This window comes from Manis pentadactyla, chromosome 14, assembly GCF_030020395.1.
Source record: "Manis pentadactyla isolate mManPen7 chromosome 14, mManPen7.hap1, whole genome shotgun sequence".
NCBI lineage: Eukaryota > Metazoa > Chordata > Mammalia > Pholidota > Manidae > Manis > Manis pentadactyla.
In genome coordinates this window covers 26,213,681-26,233,584 of record NC_080032.1, presented here as the reverse complement: position 1 = coordinate 26,233,584, position 19,904 = coordinate 26,213,681, and the positions used below count along the sequence as shown (strand labels likewise).

Here is a 19,904-nt window from a genome sequence, read left to right as displayed (position 1 = left end):
AATTATTACCAGACCTAACCAGTAATATAATTTTCCAGTTTGACAATACTGTTCTATTTTACATTATTTACAACAGTTTCAATTGGGTTGGTTTTTCGAATAAGGAAATACACTCCCACTGAGGGCATCTAGCCCAGTACCTCTTAGCAACACGGACCCTGGACCGGCTGCATAACATAGCTTGCCAACTTGTTAGATGCAAGGTAGCACATGCCACCAACGAACCTTGCAGAATCAGAATCTTCAGGGGCAAGGGCGCAGCCAAGATGTGCGTTTCCCACTCCTCCAGGTGATTCTGATGCAAGTGAAGGCTGGGGACCACTGTCATACACGCTAACACGCACGCTCTCAGCACGCAATTCTGTTGACTTGGAAATTTAAGTGTGTAGGTACACAGCCACCTGGCATTCTGACTTTGGAATGCAGTTGTATTTTCTTTAGAGGCAAAATCTAAATCTCATTTCTCTATTTGATGAGTGAAATAGTTTCTAATTTCAAGGGGCCAACCCAAGATGAAGTTCAGTTGTTTACAGGAGGGTGTTCAAAGTGCACGTGACCCCAGTTTCACTGGTTAGGGCAAGAGTAGTCCATGCCCGGACCTGGCCGCAGGTGTGGACTGGACACTGCCCAACGCCTACTGCCGCTGTGCATCAGCACGACGAGGTAGGGCCCGGGTTGGGCGGGGCTAGTCCAGCCCTGCCTCCTCGCCGCCCTTTGAAAACCGCCGTCTGAGCCGCAGCCTATCAGGGCCAAGCGCAGTCCCCAGCTCGCCTCCGCTGGCCCAGCCGTTACGCGAGTCTCACGTGCTTCGATTTACTTCCTGTAACCCGTGTCCGTCCGCCCTGAAAAAGAGTGCCACGCGTCTTCCCGAGGGCGTCGCGCCCCAACGTCGGCCTTGAGCGCGAGCCCAGGGCTGACGGCGACTGGACGGCGAGCAGCGCGGTGGTGTGGGCTGAGGGCCGGATCCGTTGGGGCCGGCGTCCGGGCGCGAAGTCCCGACGCGGAGGGATCCGCGGGGGTAACTGCTGGCCGCGGGTAAGAGGCGTGTTAGTGCGTCGGAAACGACACTGCTGCGGGAGCTGGCCGGTGAGATGAGCGGGTCGGCTGGCCCGGGCGGCTGGCGTGGGCGCGGGCGGGGGCGGCCTGCAGGGCGGGCGGGTATGGTGCTCGCGGGGTCGTCGAGGCGCACTGCTGAAGGCGCGCGTGTGCATCGGGGGGCCGGGCGTCAAGTGTGAGGAGCAGAGAGTGAGCACCGCCTCTCGATGACCCTCTCAGGACAAGATGACGGGACGAGCCCGAGCGAGAGCCCGCGGACGCGCCCGCGGCCAGGAGACGGCGCAGCACGCGGGCCTGGCGGTGAGGGTGCCGCGGGGCGGGAGCCGGCGCCGGGAGAGAGGGGGCGGAGTGCCCTTGCCTGGTCCTTCCCTCGGTAACTCACATGCCGGTCTTCCTCTGCAATACCCGTAGAGCCAGCAGCTCGCGTGCCCGCAGCCCAGACGTCAGCAGCCGCCCGCGGAGGGGGACTTGAGCCGAGGCCGCCAGAGAGGAGCGGGGGGAAACGCAGCCCAGGCAGCAGGTGAGGCGGCCGCGGGGCGCGCACTGTATGCCGTTTTAGAACGCCCGCTCGGGCGTCGGCAGTGCTCTCCCCCAAAGCGGGACCGGCTTAGCATTTGCAGCCGGGCTCTTGTAGAACCCGGTCGCCCCGTGCTGATTGGCTCGCCCCGTTTGTCAGATGCAAAAGTTGCGTGCGGTGCACGCTGTGCCTGCCGATTGCCAGAGCACTGCCTTCTCGCTGCATTGTGCAGAGGTGAATTAGTGGGGCGCCTGGCCTGAGTCTTGATTTGCTCTGGGTTTTGGTTTGGGTGCAGGAGAAGACACCCATGTGCACTCAGTCACTTTCCCAGTAACGCTGGCTGTTAAACTCTGGGGTGGCTGGCAAGTGGGCCACCGACCAGGGAGAGTTGAGATAAACGGGCAGCCATAAACAGGCGGGGCCGAACTTCATTCTTACGTTGAGTCCCCTCGTCCTCCCAATCAATGGCTGCACAGGCGAGCGTGAGGTAGTCAGGAGGTGGCATACACTGCACCGTCGCAACTGTCGGCGGGAAAAGACGGCCCGGAAGCTTGTTGGAATGATAGGAGAGCCAGTGTGTCTGAGAGCTTTGTAGTAAAATGCATGATGGGGACAGACTGGCGAGGAGGGACGGACAGTGGAAGGGCCATAGGTCTGTAGTACGTAGGCCTCCGTGAAAGATTTAACTGAAAGTAGATTTTTCTACCTGCTTGCTCACCCTAGGTTAAGTACACGTGTGTATATTTTCTGTACAGGAAATTTTAAGAAAAGCATCACTTGTTAATAGTGTTTCATTTGAAGACAAAGGGTCTTTTGTCACTTTATCCAGTTACATATTTTACTTTCCTGGTACAAGATATTTTATTTGTAAGCTTGTAAAGTTAAGGTGCCTGATGATAATTCATTTATGGGTGTTAATCTCTTTAAATTTACAGGATTTTATGCAGTCGCTTTCTCCTCTAATCTTGGTACCTCAATTCTTTTGAAACTTAGAATATGTGATACGTTCGGCTGTGTTGAACAGATACAGCAAAATATCATTGCATTAAACATGCAAAAAGATGTGTTGAAGTTGTTTTAAAAACATTTCCTTACTGTAGCCTTAAAATGCAGAGGAAAATATTTAAATCTAATTCCTTAAACATTCTCTCTACTGATTATCAGTAATTTTTTTATAGCCACTCATGAATTTAATTCTATGAAATTTGATTCCCCATATATAAAAAGGCACTATCTACCTTTATAGATAAGGGCCATTGTGAGGATTAAATCATATTTAGGATAACAAATGCAAGGCCCTATTTTACCATTTTTCATTGCTTTTGTAAGGATTTTATCTCAGGTGCCTTTCACAGTAAATGTTCAAGTTACCTGTGTTTTAGAAATTAAAATGACAAGTTTTAACAGATTATTACTAATGAGACATTGTTCAGAGCCTTGATTTTCATTCTCTACAGGGAATGTGCATAAATTGACACTCTTAAGTAGAACAGACACAAGATCAGATTTGTGGTTTTAGTAACTCATTCTAGCAGCTTCATGGAAAGGGAAATTACAGGCATACATCAGAGATACTGTGGGATTTGGTTCCAGATCACTGCAGTAAAGTGAGTATCACAATAAAGCCAGGCAAATTTTTTGGCTTCCCAGTGCATATAAAAGTTATGTTCACACTACACTATATTCTACTAAGTGTACAATAGCATTATGTCTAAAAAGCACATACCTCAATTAATAATACTTTATGGCTCAAAAAACGCTAACCATCATCTGAGCTTTCATTCAGCAAGTTGTATTCACTGATCACAACATGTAGAATAATAATGAAAAGGCCTGGAATATTGTGAGAATTACCAAAATGTGAAAGACATGATTGTGAACAAGTGCTGTTGGGAAAATGACACCAATAGATTGCTCGATGCACGTTGCCACAACCTTCAGTTTGTTAAAAGCACGGTATCTACACAACATGATAAAACGAGGTCTGCCTGTAACTGGCAAGGTATCACTTCTATCCATTCTGAAATCTGCTATCTTTATGGATTGATAGCTAAGCTTTGGCTAAATATAATAGCAGTACTGAAAAGGGGGTTCAGACTTCATTGTTTATGTTCAGAAACTTGTCAGGTTTTTGCACCCAGAACTGAGTTCTGTTTTAAGACTCAAATTTTTCAGGGAAAATTTCAAATCAAGCCTTTATAAACTGTTGGATTTACTAACCTGTGTTAGTCTAGTTAATCACCCAAGGGCATGGATACTTTAACTTGAAAATCTTTGGGATAAAAAGTTCATCATGGAAGACAAATATAAACCCTCAAGTATTTAAAAGACTTGTAAATTGGAGCCCTGAAAGTCATGCAGTACAAGAACCAGCATTTTTATCAGCATCTTTATTAAAGTACTTTACAAATGATATTTAAAACTCATTACATGCCTGTGAAGTTTACTGTCAGTTTTTCAGGTGAGGAGGTTGAAGCTCACATTAAAATAACTTGTTCCAGGTATGTCAGGAACCTATGCATTTTGTCTAAGCTTCTGTTACCTCTCTAATGAAGTCCAGAAGTCACCAGTTCTGGGCTAGTTCTGGTGTGGTCAGAAGAGAACTGAGCTTTTTGATCTTTTTATTCTTTGGTCCTGAGTCCATGACTTCTGTTTTTAAGATTTATGGTTGGTTCAGAATGTCTTTTTGAGCTCCCTCCTGCCATTACATCCAGATTCCAAGCAAATTGGTAAGGCTGAGGGAGCATGGATAACATAGAAGCCAGCCATCAACCCTTCTAAGGCACTTTTCAGAAGTTTCACCCAGCAGTTGCTTAAATCTCTTAGGCCATCCTTATCTGCAGGGAAGGTGGAAATTCTAGTCTATTAGGTACATTACTCCCAAAATAAAAATTTTTTAAAGAAGAATGAGAGTTGGATAGTCATCTAACAGTCTCTGCTACATAAGATAACATGTGATTAACTGAAATCTAGAATCCTAGCACTTGGACTACCACATCCATATTCATACTTGGGCCCACATTGTAATATTAATGTGAGATAATTACATATTTTCCACAAATTGAAGGACTTCATGATTTAGAATGATATAAGCACAGCTTTTGCAACTAAGCATGAACTGCTAATTAACCTACCCCAATAGGAGATGGGTGTCATGGCCATAGGATATGCACAGCCCCTTGCTTTTATTCTGTTGGTTCTTAAGGGAAGTAATGAGAAAATTACATTTAGATTTAGATTTTCTAATTCAGGTTATACATTTAAACTATAAATTACCAATTCCTGTAGCTATTACCTGCATCAAAATAGTTGTGAAAAATACTGGTATCAAGACTCTTCAGTGGTTATCAGATTCAGTTTCCCATTCAACAAACATGCTTCTAAGTTCTTGAATCACAGTCTGGTTGTCTTGATCTTTTAAAGGTGTGTATGTCTTGTAAGGGAGCAACTGAGTTTGCTTGCAGCAGCGACAGGAGAGTCTTTGTGGAGGAAGGTGTAGCCAAGAAATTCTCTTTGGCCAGCAGATAACCTAAAACATTTTGACGAAATTGTTACACTATCTTCATCTCAGTAGCCTTTGGTTTTCATATGGTGGTACTGTGGTAATTCGTATTGCCATTATTTCATGTTACTTAGATATATAATTATTTTTTTATTCTTTTTTTTAAGAATTTAAGTTGTCTGCTGGGTTTCAGGAGTTATCATTAGCAGAGAGAGGTGGCCGTCGTAGAGACTTTCATGATCTTGGTGTAAATACAAGACAGAACCTAGACCATGTTAAAGAATCAAAAACAGGTAGGTTCATTTTTAAGAATGCTGTTTCACAAGGTTACTTATTAAGTACACAAGACATTGAATTGAAGCATTTTATTTTATACATTTATTTTTATGATGTATTACTAGGAAGAAAAAGCATATTTGGTCAAGGATCCTGCATGGCATTCCCATTTCAGCTTTGATGAAATAGGCTATAGATGCCTTTAGCTGCACTGAAATGCTGTTTTGTTAAATATTCCTTAGTGTATATCACTTTTTCCTTTTAAAATTGTTTGCTGTGAAGAGGTTTGATTGATCCGGTTATAAGTTACTGAGTCTATGGAGGATTTCTGCCTAAATGTATGCTTATAGGAATTTACCTAGGTAGGATAATAGTCCCCAAAGACAGGTGTCTAAGAACTTTCCTGTTGTGTGCTGCTCTTAGGCTGTTGTTTACACAACTGTGTCTGCCTTGTGGTAGGAAAGATTTCAAGGAGGAATAAACCTGATACTTCGTTAATTGACTGTGACTTACTTTTACAGGTTCTTCAGGTATTATAGTAAGGCTAAGCACTAACCATTTACGATTGACATCCCGTCCCCAATGGGCCTTATATCAGTATCACATTGAATATAACCCATTGATGGAGGCCAGAAGACTCCGTTCAGCTCTGCTTTTCCAACATGAAGATATAATTGGAAGGTGTCATGCTTTTGACGGAACAATATTATTTTTACCTAAACGACTACAGCAAAAGGTTATTTCAAATGTTGGGGCAAGGCATGAGGGGGAATGGGAGATTTCCACTTCAAATTAAAACTAACCCAAATCTAGAGAAAGTTTACAGAAACTCCAGTGGACTTATGTCTGATATGACTTGTAATAAATCCAAAGAGTATTTTGGCATTACTGCATCATTTTCAGATCCACCAAGTAACTTAGTGATTACAATTAAATTACAGTAGCATTTAACCACTCTTTTCCCATAGCCATACTTTTTGTTTTTGATTTAAAACTTCTCTGTAGTTTTCATTGTTGTCTTAGTAAGTAGGCATTATGTGATTGGGCTCAAATTTTCTTTTAACAATTCAAAGTTTGGTTTTCCACCACTCTGACTTCAGGTTACGGAAGTTTTTAGTCAGACCCGAAATGGAGAGCATGTGAGGATAACAATAACCTTAACAAATGAACTCCCTCCTACATCACCAACCTGTTTGCAGTTCTATAATATTATTTTCAGGAGGTATGTTAGTGTTTTTTAACATTTTATCAAGACACATTTAGAGCATACAGGGAAGCTGAAATAACCTGTGCAGTGAATACCTGTACACTGACTAACTGGATTTTACAGTGGTTTGTTAGGACCACTGGTTACTCTGATTTGTAACTGCTTTAAGGTGTAGCATTCTGATCTAAAAGTCATTTATTTGTTTTAAGCAAGTATTATGTCTTTAACTTCCCTGCTTTTATTAACATTAGGTTTTTCCAAAACTATTTGAACTTGTGTGAAGAACGCACATACTCAGGAGCTTAACATGAACTTTATACTCCTTCTCCCCCACTATGTGTACCTATTCAAGAAGTAATTCAGGATTTGGGTCTGTTCACATTTAGTTGTCCCATTGTAGGACAAATACTGCATGCTCTATAATTTGCTTTCATTGTGGGTGCTGTGTTTTCCAAATCCAAAAATAGGACACATGTTCTATGAAGATTTCCCTGCCCTGGTGAGAAGCAGTTTGGATAAGGCTGAAGTTTACATAAGAGTAATGTGACCATTTTGATTTGGCCGTAAGATATCAGTTACTGATGACAGGGCCTCCTTTTTAAGTGGATAACTGTTTTGAATTAGGGTAACTGGTAGATTTATTTTTTTCTAAATGAGGGGTTGGCAAACTTTTCCTACAAAGAACAGGATAGTAAACATTTTAGTTTTTACAGGCCATATGGTCTCTGGCTCAACTGTTCAGCTCTGTTGTTGGATCACAAAAGCAGCCATAAGTATGTATAAGTGAAACATGACTGTGTTCCAATAAAGCTTTATTTGATGGACACTGAAATATGAATTTCATATTTCATGCATCATTTATCTTTTTATTTTTTTTCCGACCTTTAAAAAATGTAAACAACCATTCTTAGCTCCTAGGCCATACAAAATACAGCACATAGACAGGATTTGGCCTGGCCAAGGGCCATAGTTTGCCTTGCTCTAAACAGCATGCTGTTCTGATTTTAGTGTTAGAAATATTTATTGACACTCATTTCTCTATTCTGACCTTTCAATTTCTAGGCTTTTGAAGATCATGAATTTGCAGCAAATTGGACGGAATTATTACAACCCAAGTGACCCAATCGATATTCCAAATCATAGGTTTGCATGAATTGAAACATTTCTGGTGTTTGTGAGATTGTGGTTTGAACCAGACTCCTCTGGCATTTCATATTCGTATATGGCGCCCTCTAGTGCCCAGAAGGTCTAGTTTCTGGAGCTGCTTAACCCCTGGAGTGACATGGGGGATGCAGGGGAGCAGTGCTGGTGCCTGGGGGTAGGAAAGAGCTGTTTCCTGCTTCCTGGCTGCAGTGCCTGTCTCCACTATCAGAACCAGTGGGCTGAGCACACAGGTGTAAGCCTGTACTTTGCGTTTGTAGCTGCCATAGGCAGGGCCCCCCTCTGGCTGGGCTGACACCAGGACAGGGACTGCCTGTTTGTGAGCCGGTGCCAGTAGGCCAGGCAGAAGGCGCAGCAGGCTGCATATCACAGTGCGGGGCCTCAGAGCTGAGTAGCTTTCCAGGGGAGTCCCCGCCCCTTCAGCAGCCCTCTCGCTGCTAGGAAGCCTCTCAAACTGCCCACCTTTCCTTTGTCCCAGAGCAGCTGGATGTGGATCCCTATTTTCCACAAACAGCTGGAATCTCAGTCTCTCCAAGTATTCCACCTGTCTTAGCTTTCCAACCCCACTAATCTCCAGAGCACCATGCAATGTAGGTTTGTGCTCCCAAGCAGATCTCCAGGGCTGGGGTGTTCAGCAGTCCCTAGGCTTCCACCCCCTCCCTGCTCCATTTCTCTTCCTCCTGCTAGTGAGCTGGGGTGGGGGAAGGGCTTGGGTCCTGGCAGATCAAGGCTTTCGTATGTTACCCTGTTTCATGAGGTCTGCCCTGTTGTCCAGGTGTATGCAGTCTCATGCAGCCTGCTTTCCTGTTGCTCTTTTAGGATTAGTTGTGTTAACTATATTTTTATATTATATGTGGTTTGGGGAGGAGTTCTGTCTCACCTCTTATACCACCATCTTTAATCCCTCCTCCTGAAGTGAAACATTTCTGTTCCTCAGGCTTAATCACAGACTTTGAAAGTGATGCTTTAATTTGAAATGATTAAATTTACTTCTGTGGCTGTTAATGGTACCTGTCATATTAAGTGAACATTTAACTTAGCTTGAATAATGAAAGAAACATCTCAGAATATTTGAATTTTTAAAAATCACATGGTGTTTATTGTCACTGGGGAAGCATAAAGAATTGTCCAACACTAAGTTTGTATGTACTGTAAGGTAACAAAATTTATCTGCTAATGGTAATTGCTTCAGAAGTTATTGTTCAGGATTGCAGCCCAAGTGGTTTAAGTTTATGGCAATAACTATATATGCTTTCAATTTAGCTTGGCAACTTTTTCAGGTCTTAGAACAATATAAAGAATAGGTTAATAAAGTTAATATATTTATTACTTTAAAGTGGTATTTATAATATGACATTTCTTATTGAAGATCTTGAAAAGACAGGTTTTTATCTGGACCCATGTAAAACCTAGAAATAAGTAAATTTACTTAAAACTTTTGTGCTTTAGACCTGGTTAATAAATTTGAAAAACAGAAACACAAGTTGATAAATGCAGAAGATGTTTACGTATTCATAGCGGTTGCTTCATGGCTTGCATTTCTATTTGACAGGTTGGTGATCTGGCCTGGCTTTACTACTTCTATTCTTCAGTATGAAAATAACATCATGCTTTGCACTGATGTCAGTCATAAAGTCCTTCGAAGTGAAACCGTTTTAGATTTCATGTTCAGCTTATACCATCAAACTGAAGAACATAAATTTCAAGAACGAGTTTCTAAAGAACTGATAGGTTTAATTGTTCTTACCAAGTAAGACTGCTTTTTGAAGTGCAAAATAATATTTGCAAGCCTTAAGATACTGTGGCTTTTTATGGTCCTGTAATGTTAGAAAGTATGGCTTAAAATCCAGTAGTGGGGAGGGACATTTGTATCAGTTTTCAAGAATGGAGGTTTTGGGAAACACATTCATTTGGAAAAGACCAATACAACTTTTATCTTTTTTAATGTCCAATAGTAATTTAGTCACTTCCCCATCTACATGCATGGTCTGAGAAGTCCTTTTCTGGTTTTTCCATGATACTTTGTTAACTAGATGATTTGAAATTTTACTTTTTAGAGAGCACATACTGTCTAGACTCTTCTTAATAATGCTGCTACACATTTTAATCAAATACCAATTAATGCCACTGTTCCATAGGTATAACAATAAGACATACAGAGTGGATGATATTGACTGGGACCAGAACCCAAAGAGTACCTTTAAGAAAGCAGACGGCTCTGAAGTCAGCTTCTTGGAGTACTACCAGAAGGCAAGCATCTTATCTTTATAACATAAAGTCTTCAGGCCTTAGGAGGGATTGAAATACTTCAGGAGGGTCTTCTAACACTTGTATATATTGGGCAAGTTGCTTTTAAAACTGTATGCAGCTGTGTTAATGAGGCAGTCACTCACAACTCACTGTACCACCTTACCAAATGAGAAGGGCACCATGCCTGTTCCTTTCTGACGTAGAATGAAGGATTGCGTTTGATCTTAAGCATGTGGAGGACAGGTAAGTAGGATTATAGTAGGTGGTAACAATACAAGTTAACAGTTTACCATCTTGTCCCTTATTCAGTAATCCACCCTTTATTTTTTCTAACTTCACGTGGGGTGGGGCGGCGTAAGGGTCTGTGAACCCTCAGCATCAGTTGTGCTAAATCTGCATGTGGATTGACAGATCCTGACAGGCTTCTTTCATATAGGCTAGGTCAGTGTATTGGGTTATTTTCTAACACTGGTTTGATAAAGATGATTCTAACTTTTGGCAAAGTTATCACTAAATTGAAGAAAACACCAGAGGGAAATAGTAGCAAGAAAGAACAACTAACCAGAAGAAAATATTTATATAGGAATGTACACTAGCATTATTTTAGTATTCAGAGATGAACAGATCGGCCCTGCATCCTTAGACAGTCACATTGCATTTGTTCTGCTCTGTTAAAAGTGCAGGAAAATTATTTCTAGAAAATTTGTCAATTAAAATCTTAAAACTTGTTTTGAAATGCTGGAACTTTATCTTTTTTCTACTTTTATTAATTTCCTTTTTCTGAAAAGCTAGATAAATGAGCTGTTACATACTTACGTCTTATGTCAAAAGTATTTAGCTGATTAATAACCTTTGAAATGTCTTTTTGCTGGATACCTACTATTTGCCTGATCTTCAACTGCTCTGCTAAGAATGAAAAGGTTAGATGCCACTCTGGAGGGAAATGATTCTCAGACAAATTGCATTAAGAGCTGATGTTATTCTGGGCAAAATGAAAACAGGCCCAGGGCCATCTCAGGGTGATTTCCCCACTGCTATTTTCAACCTCTTCACTCCTTGAGGACTCCAGTCATGTTTAACCTAGATTCCTCTGGATGTTAAAGGTTACTATGAGAAATGAATTTTAGCATTGCTCTGTGGTTATTTAATAACCACTGTTAGGGAAGGGAAGAGTTGTTAGATAACAAGAAAAATAAAGGAGATATCGGTTGAAAGTTTGATTTAAACCTGAAGCAAGGTTAGGGAAAGCTCCCCCTTCCCTGACTAGAACTGAGTCTTACATGCCAGCTTATTCTTCTGTAAGTTGCCTTTTAAATGCTGACATACTTAAAGTTTCCACCTCAGATCCCCAATTACTGTTTATTTACTTGCTAGGTGGTCTCCGGTCTTGTCTATGCTAAGACTTCAGGTATAATATGTTAAAGATGCACAGATTTCTAGTTCTAGCCAAGACATGTCTAAGCCTACTTGTTCTAAATATTTGGGTATCTCAAAAATACCTTTACATGTGACCAACACTGAGCATGTTTTATCCCCCTAACCTGGCCCCTGTGCAATGCTCTTGAACAGTCCCAAGAAGGAACTTCCACAGTCAGATTTTGTAGACACTCAAGTATTAGAGTGAATGAACAAATGAATAGCAGGTAATTCAAACCTCAGACCATCATGCCTCTCTCCCTTACACTGTATGGCTGTTTGTCGAATCTGTCCCTCTGTCTTGCTATCTGAAGCACCTCGTTTTCCTCCTCTTCTAGGTGGCAGCTACCATCTCTCGAGTCACCACTTTTCTCATACATTCATCCAGTCTCTTGGTTTTCATACCTCCTGCTATTACCACTTTCAAACTCATTCATCATCTAAGGTTACTCTTCTTTTACCCAGAGTAATGAAGTAGCTTCCCTTTGCTCCTGTGTCTTGTTGAATCACACTGGTCTTTATCCAGAGACCTGTGATGTGGCCCCAGCCTGCTTGCTGGTGGGACCTTGTCTCACCACTCGACCTGGCCATCACATTCAGCTGTGGGTTAACCTCCATCTGAAGCACGCTGCATGCCGCCACGGGCTCTTTGGCTTAGGTGTCAGCTCAGGTTGTCTTTAGGGAAGACTTCTCTAGCAACCAGGGATAATCCAGTGTCTTTAGTGGATACAATTATCCAAACGGGGGTGGATTGGAATATTTGAAAGAATGGAAGCATTCTTAGCACTTACTTCTAGTAGAATGCAGTTTTAGTAGTAAGCGATGACTTGGATATTACATATTATAGATAATGTCTAAGAAATGGCAGGAGAGAGAAGGGCCTTTGGAAAGGAAGATCTGGTCAATTACCTTTAAAAAGAACAAAGTGCTAGTTTCTAGATGAAGGGAGGAATGTTGAAAGTACTGACAGGCTTTCCTTTGGGCCCTAGGAATGTAAAGGGGATCCCAAAGTTGTGTCATCAGGGAAAGTGCATCTCAAGTCCTTTGGTGACATGAGGTGAGAGGAAGAACACTCATGAGATCCCCAGCACACTTGTGCTTGTGTGCACCCAGATAAATTATATGTGAGGAGGGTGCCTACAAATACTCAGAAGTCAGATAGGAGTATGCCACCTGACAGTTTCTTGTCTGAAGTAAAGTTACTTTTTTTGGATGTTTGGTAGAGTTCAGTATATGACAAAGTCAGGGACAGGTTATTCCTGGTCTCTTTATTGATGAGGACAGGTGGCCAGGAGCTTGTCACATGAAAGGCATAAGGCATGGGTAGGCACCTGCTGGTCTGTAGGAGGGTGAGATGAGGGATGGCTGTGGGGAGACTTATGTGTGCAGCATGGAGATGTACAGATTTTTTTTTAAATAAAAAGAGCTGAATTAAGTAGGATTATTATAAAAGATGCTCAGAAAGGATGTAGGAGATCAAGGAAACAGTCTTTAAGACATAGGGCCAGAAGCTGTGGTGAAGAGACCTCAAGGGAGTCTGTCATGCTTCTGGAGTTGTAGAGCTGAGCTGAAGGCAGACCATCCACCTCACACTCACATTACATCATATACATCAACACATTTTATCTTTTCACAAGTTGTATAAACTTAAAACAGTGATTGCACATGGGAATCTTAATACTACTAAATTGAAATTCATTTTCTTCAGAGTATCAGTATTTTATAAAAAGTTTTCCTAATTCAAAACATCCTGCACTATGCAAACCTCTCCGTCTCCCTATTCTTGTCAGAAGACTGCTTATATAAGCTAGTTCTCACTATAATACAAGTGGTTTTAGAGGAATTCTGCTGTGGTGAAGACTGGAATTAGACTATAGTTTCTAAACCAAGAAATCAGAAAATGAAGTAAACAGATGTGTGATCAGAATCACAAATTGGAGCCCTATTGTCCTTGACCATCTAAGTTTTTAGGAAAAAAAATGAGGTACTCAGTAAAACAAATCACAGCCTACTTTAGTAGGATTAGCAATGCATTTTTTTTAAACTACCGGGTAACTGGTACCAGTCTTGCTATTGGCATCAATTCTTGGTGTTAAAATAATTTTTGTGGGGGAGGAGCCAAGATGGCGCATGAGTAGGACAGCGAAAATCTCCTCCCAAAAACAAACATATTTTTGAAAATACAACAAATACAACTATTCCTAAAAAAGAGAGATACAGGACAACAGCCAGGCTACATCTACATCTGTGAGAACCCAGCGCCTCACAAAGGGGGTAAGATAAAAGCTGTGGCCCGGCGGGACCTGAGTGACACCCCTCACCCCAGCTCCCGGTGGGAGGAAAGGAGTCAGAGCGGGGAGGGAGTGGGAGCCCAGGACTGCTAAATACCCAGCCCTAGTCATCTGCTCTGCAAACGCAGACATACAGTCTGTGGTGTGATGGATACTAAGGAAACGGAACAGTAAAGCCTGCAAGCGGGTTCCCACAGCCAGCACCCCTGGGACAAAAGAAAAGGGAGGGCTTTTTGAAAGTCTTAAAGGGACAGGAGCCTCACAGCTGGACAGAAGCGTCTCGGCACACAGCCCAGCAGCTGGGAATCCTCGGGAACTCTGGGCGCACTAACCCCCTGGGCGGCAGGGCAGTTCTGAGGCCCCTCATGGCAATAAACAGCCTCCTGCCTGTTACCCCTCTGGCGCAGCCCCACCATAGCAGAGCAGCAGCCTGAAAGCAGCCACGCCCACAGCAACTGCGCAGAGCTTACTCCATAGTGGCCCGGGCAAGAATCAGAGACCCCATATGCGTGCAGCTGCCCAGCACAAGCCACTATGGGTCGCCTTACTCCCAGGGGAGGAAGGCCAGGAGCAAGTGGAAAGGGACTTGGTTCTCCCAGCTGACACATGGGCCAACTGCCCGCTACTACCTCTATCACCATGAAAAGGCAGAAGAATTTGATCCAGACCAGAATAACCCAGACATACTCTACTGAGAGGGAACCTGGGGAGATAGATTTAACCAATCTTTCTGAAAAAGAATTCAAAATAAAGGTCATAACCATGCTGATGGACTTGGCAGAGAAATGTGCAAGAGCTAAGGAGGGAGAATACAGAAATAAAACAATCTCTGGAAGGACTTAAAAGCAGAGTGGACAAGATGCAAGAGGTCATTAATGGAATAGAAATCAGAGAACAGGAACGCAGAGAAGCTGACAGAGAAAAGGATCTTCAGGAATAAAACAATATTAAGAGAACTGTGTGACCGATCCAAATGGAACAATATCCGCATTATAGGGGTACCAGAAGAGAGAGAAAAGGGGACAGAAAGTGTCTTTTAAGAAATAATGGCTGAAAACTTCCCTAAGCTGAAGAAGGAAATAGCCTCTCAGACCACGGAAGCACACAGAACTCCCAACACAAGGGACCCAAGGAGGACAACACCAAGACACATAATAATTAAAATGGCAAAGATCAAAGACAAGGACAGAGTATTAAAGGCAGCCAGAGAGAGAAAAAAGGTCACCTACAAAGGAAAACCCATCAGGTTATCATCAGACTTCTCAACAGAAACCTTACAGGCCAGAAGAGAATGGCATGATTTATTTAATGCAATGAAACAGAAGGGCCGTGAACCAAAAATACTGTATCCAGCATGATTATCATTTAAATACGAAGGAGGGATTAAACAATTCCCAGACAAGCAAAAGTTGAGGGAATTTGCCTCCCACAAACCACCTCTACAGGGTATAGAGGGACTGCTCTACATGGAAGCACTCCTAAGGCTAAATAGATGTCACCAGAGAAAATAAAATCACAGCAAAGAAAGCAGACCAACCAAATACTAACTAAAGGCAAAAAATAAAATCAACGACCCACAAAAGCAGTCAAAGGAAACACAAAAGAGCACAAAAAAATAACACCTAACATACAAAGAATGGAGGAGGAGGAATAAGAAGGGAGAGAAATAAAGAATCACCAGACAGTGTTTATAATAGCTCAATAAGTGAGCTAAGTTAGGCAGTAAGATACTAAAGAAACTAACCTTGAACCTTTGGTAACCATGAATCTAAAGCCTGCAATGGCAATCACTACATATCTTTCAATAATCACCCTAAATGTAAATGGACTGAATGCACCAATCAAAAAAGACACAGAGTAATAGAATGGATAAAAAAGCAAGACCCATCTATATGCTGCTTACAAGAGACTCACCTCAAACCCAAAGACATACACAGTCTAAAAGTCAAGGGATGGAAAAAGATATTTCATGCAAACAACATCAAGAAAAAAGCACGTGTTGCAGTACTAGTATCAGACAAACGGGACTTCAAAACAAACAAAGTCACAAGAGATAAAGAAGGACATTATATAATGATAAAGGGGTTAATCCAACAAGAGGATATAACCATTATAAATACATATGCACCCAATACAGGAGCACCAACATATGTGAAACAAATACTAACAGAATTAAAGGAGGAAATAAAATGTAATGCATTTATTTTGGGAGACTTCAATATACCACTAACTCCAAAGGACAGATCCACCAGAGAGAAAATAAGTAAGGACACAGAGGCACTGAACAACACACTAGAACAGATGGACCTAATAGACATCTACAGAACTCTACACCCAAAAGAAACAGGATACCCATTCTTCTCAAGTGCACATGGAACATTCTCCAAAATAAACCACATACTAGGCCACAAAAAGAGCCTCAGTAAATTCAAAAAGATTGAAATTCTACCAACCATCTTCTCAGACCACAAAGGTATAAAACTAGAAATAAATTGTACAAAGAAAGCAAAAAGGCTCACAAACACATGGAGGCTTAACAACATGCTCCTAAATAATCAGTGCATCAACAACCAAATCAAAATAGAGATCAAGCAATATATGGAAACAAATGACAACAACAACAATACAAAGCTCCAACTTCTGTGGGATGCTGCAAAAGCAGTTTTAAGAGGAAAGTATATAGCAATCTAGGCATATTTAAAGAAGGAAGAACAATCCCAAATGAATAGTCTAAAGACAATTATCGAAATTGGGAAAAGAAGAACAAATGAGGCCTAAAGTCAGCAGAAGGAGGGACATAATAAAAATCAAAGAAATAAAATTGAGAAGAATAAAAACAATAGAAAAAAATCAATGAAACCAAGAGCTGGTTCTTTGAGAAAATAAACAAAATAGATAAGCCTCTAGCCAGACTTATAAAAAGAAAAAGAGAATCTACACACATCAACAGAATCAGAAATGATAAAGGAAAAACCACGACGGACCCCACAGAAATACAAAGAATTACTAGAAATACTACAAAAAAATGATATGCTAACAAGCTGGAAAACCTAGAAGAAATGGACAACGTCCTAGAAAAATATAACCTTCCAAGACTGACCAAGGAAGAAACAGAAAATCTGAACAGACCTATTACCAGCAAAGATATTGAATTGGTAATCAAAAAACTACCCAAGAGCAAAACCCCCGGGCCAGAGGATTTACTGCGGAGTTTTATCAGACATACAGAGAGGACATAATACCCATTCTCCTTAAAGTTTTCCAAAATATAGAAGAAGAGGGAATACTTCCAAACTCAATTCTATGAAGCCAGCATCACCCTAATACCAAAACCAGGCAAAGACCCCACCAAAAAAGAAAATTACAGACCAATATCCCTGAGGAACATAGATGCAAAAATACTCAACAAAATATTAGCAAACTGAATTCAAAAATACATCAAGAGGATCATACACCATGACCAAGTGGGATTCATCTCAGGGATTCAAGGATGGTACAACACTCGAAAATCCATCAACATCATCCACCACATAAACAAAAAGAAGGACAAAAACCACATGATCATCTCCATAGACACTGAAAAAGCATTCGACAAAATTCAATATCCATTCATGATAAAAACTCAGCAAAATGGGTATAGAGGGCAAGTACCTCAACATAATAAAGGCCATATATGAAAAACCCACAGCCAATATCATACTGAACAGCAAGAAGCTGAAAGCATTTCCTCTAAGATTGGGAACAAGACAGGGAAGCCCACTCTCCCCACTGTTATTCAACATAGTACTGGAGGTCCTAGCCACGGGAATCAGACAAAGAAATACAAGGAATCCAGATTGGTAAAGAAGAAGTCAGACTGTCACTATTTGCAGATGACATGATATTGTACATAAAAAAGCCTAAAGACTCCACCCCAAAACTACTAGAACTGATATCGGAATACAGCAAAGTTGCAGGATACAAAATTAATACACAGAAATCTGAGGCTTTTCTATACCCTAACAATGAACTAATAGAAAGAGAAACCAGGAAAACAATTCCATTCACAATTGCATCAAAAAGAATAAAATACCTAGGAATAAACCTAACCAAGGAAGTGAAAGACCTATACCCTGAAAACTACAAGACATTCTTAAGAGAAGTTAAAGAGGACACTAACAAATGGAAACTCAGCCCATGCTCTTGGCTAGGAAGAATTAATATTGTCAAAATGGCCATCCTGCCCAAAGCAGTCTACAGATTTAATTCAATCTCTATCAAAATACCAACAGCATTCTTCAACAAACTGGAGCAAATAGTTCTAAAATTCATATGGAACCACCAAAGACCCTGAATAGCCAAAGCAATCCTGAGAAGGAAGAACAAAGTGGGAGGGATCTCACTCCCCAACTTCAAGCTCTACTACAAAGCCATAGTAATCAAGACAATTTGGTAGCGACACAAGAACAGAGCCACAGACCAGTGGAACAGAATAGAGTCTCCAGACATTAACCCAAACATATATGGTCAATTAATATATGATAAAGGAGCCATGGACATACAGTAGGGAAATGACAGCCTCTTCAACAGCTGGTGTTGGCAAAACTGGACAGCTACATTTAAGAGAATGAAACTGGATCATTGTCTAACCCCATACACAAAAGTAAATTCAAAATGGATCAAAGACCTGAATGTAAGCTATGAAACCATAAAACTCTTAGAAAAAAAAATATGCAAAAATCTCTTGGACATAAACATGAACGACTTCTTCATGAACATATCTCCCCGGACAAGGGAAACAAAAGCAAAAAATGAATAAGTGGGACTATATCAAGTTGAAAAGCTTCTGTACAGCAAAGGACACCATCAAAAGAACAAAAAGACATCCTACAGTATGGGAGAATATATTCATAAATGACAGATCCGATAAAGGGTTGACATCCAAAATATATAAAGAGCTCATGCACCTCAACAAACAAAAAGCAAATAATCCAATTAAAAATGGGCAGAGGAGGTGAACAGACAGTTCTCTAAAGAAATTCAGATGGCCAACAGACACATGAAAAGATGCTCCACATCACTAGTCATCAGAGAAATGCAAATTAAAACCACAATGAGATATCACCTCACACCAGTTAGGATCGCCACCATCCAAAAGACAAACAACAACAAATGTTGGTGAGGTTGTAGAGAAAGGGTAACCCTCCTACGCTGCTGGTGGGAATGTAAATTAGTTCAACCATTGTGGAAAGCAGTATGGAGGTTCCTCAAAAAGCTCAAAATAGAAATACCATTTGACCCATGATTCCCACGTATAGGAATTTACCCTAAGAATGCAGCAGCCCAATTTGAAAAAGACAGATGCACCCCTATGTTTGTCACAGCACTATTTACAATAGCCAAGAAATGGAAGCAACCTAAGTGTCCATTGGTAGATGAATGAATAAAGAAGTGGTACATATACACAATGGAATATTATTCAGCCATAAGAAGAAAACAGATCCTACCATTTGCAACAACATGGATGGAGCTAGAGGGTATTATGCTCAGTGAAATAAGCCAGGCGGAGAAAGACAAGTACCAAATGATTTCACTCAAATGTGGAATATAAGAACAAAGAAAAAACTGAAGGAACAAAACAGCAGCAGAATCACAGAACCCAAGAAAGGACTAACAGTTACCAAAAGGAAAGGGACTGGGGAGGATGGGTGGGTAGGGAGGGAGAAGTGGGGGGTAAAAGAAAGGGGGCCTTAGGATTAGCATGTATAATGTGGGGTGGGGGCACGGGGAGGGCTGTGCAACACAGAGAACACAAGTAGTGATTTTACTACGCTGATGGACAGTGACTAATGGGGTATGTGGGGGGGACTTGGTGAAGGGGGGAGTCTAGTAAACATAATGTTCCTCATGTAATTGTAGATTAATGATACCAAAATTTTAAAAAATAATTTTTTTTTGTCTGTTGGGCTGTTATTGAAGGCATTTACTGTGAACAGTGACAGCTTTTCTTCTCTTGAATAGCAATATAACCAAGAAATCACCGACTTGAAACAACCTGTTTTGGTCAGTCAACCTAAGAGAAGGAGAGGCCCTGGGGGCACTTTACCAGGCCCTGCAATGCTCATCCCTGAGCTCTGCTATCTTACAGGTACTGTGAATTTTGCTCCTGAAGTGAAACCATTAGTGCTTTCTCATTTTTTTCTAGAAGTCACCGCATGCTCCTCTACAACAACCCCCCTCCCGCACCAG

General features: G+C 41.4%; 1 protein-coding gene across 1 annotated transcript in view; it reads left to right on the top strand.

Moving 5' to 3' along the window:
• Window positions 1-793: 793 nt before the first annotated feature.
• The window catches only part of PIWIL1 (piwi like RNA-mediated gene silencing 1), a 31,773-nt gene continuing 12,662 nt past the window's right edge, over window positions 794-19,904 (top strand). The window contains exons 1-10 of the mRNA XM_057491446.1: window positions 794-1,086; window positions 1,276-1,356; window positions 1,468-1,576; window positions 5,243-5,368; window positions 5,873-6,087; window positions 6,452-6,573; window positions 7,621-7,701; window positions 9,272-9,469; window positions 9,858-9,969; window positions 19,677-19,803. Of these exons, the coding sequence (XP_057347429.1) occupies window positions 1,282-1,356; window positions 1,468-1,576; window positions 5,243-5,368; window positions 5,873-6,087; window positions 6,452-6,573; window positions 7,621-7,701; window positions 9,272-9,469; window positions 9,858-9,969; window positions 19,677-19,803 (1,165 nt within the window). The 5' untranslated portion in view covers window positions 794-1,086; window positions 1,276-1,281. The remainder of the gene's footprint in view (window positions 1,087-1,275; window positions 1,357-1,467; window positions 1,577-5,242; window positions 5,369-5,872; window positions 6,088-6,451; window positions 6,574-7,620; window positions 7,702-9,271; window positions 9,470-9,857; window positions 9,970-19,676; window positions 19,804-19,904) is intronic.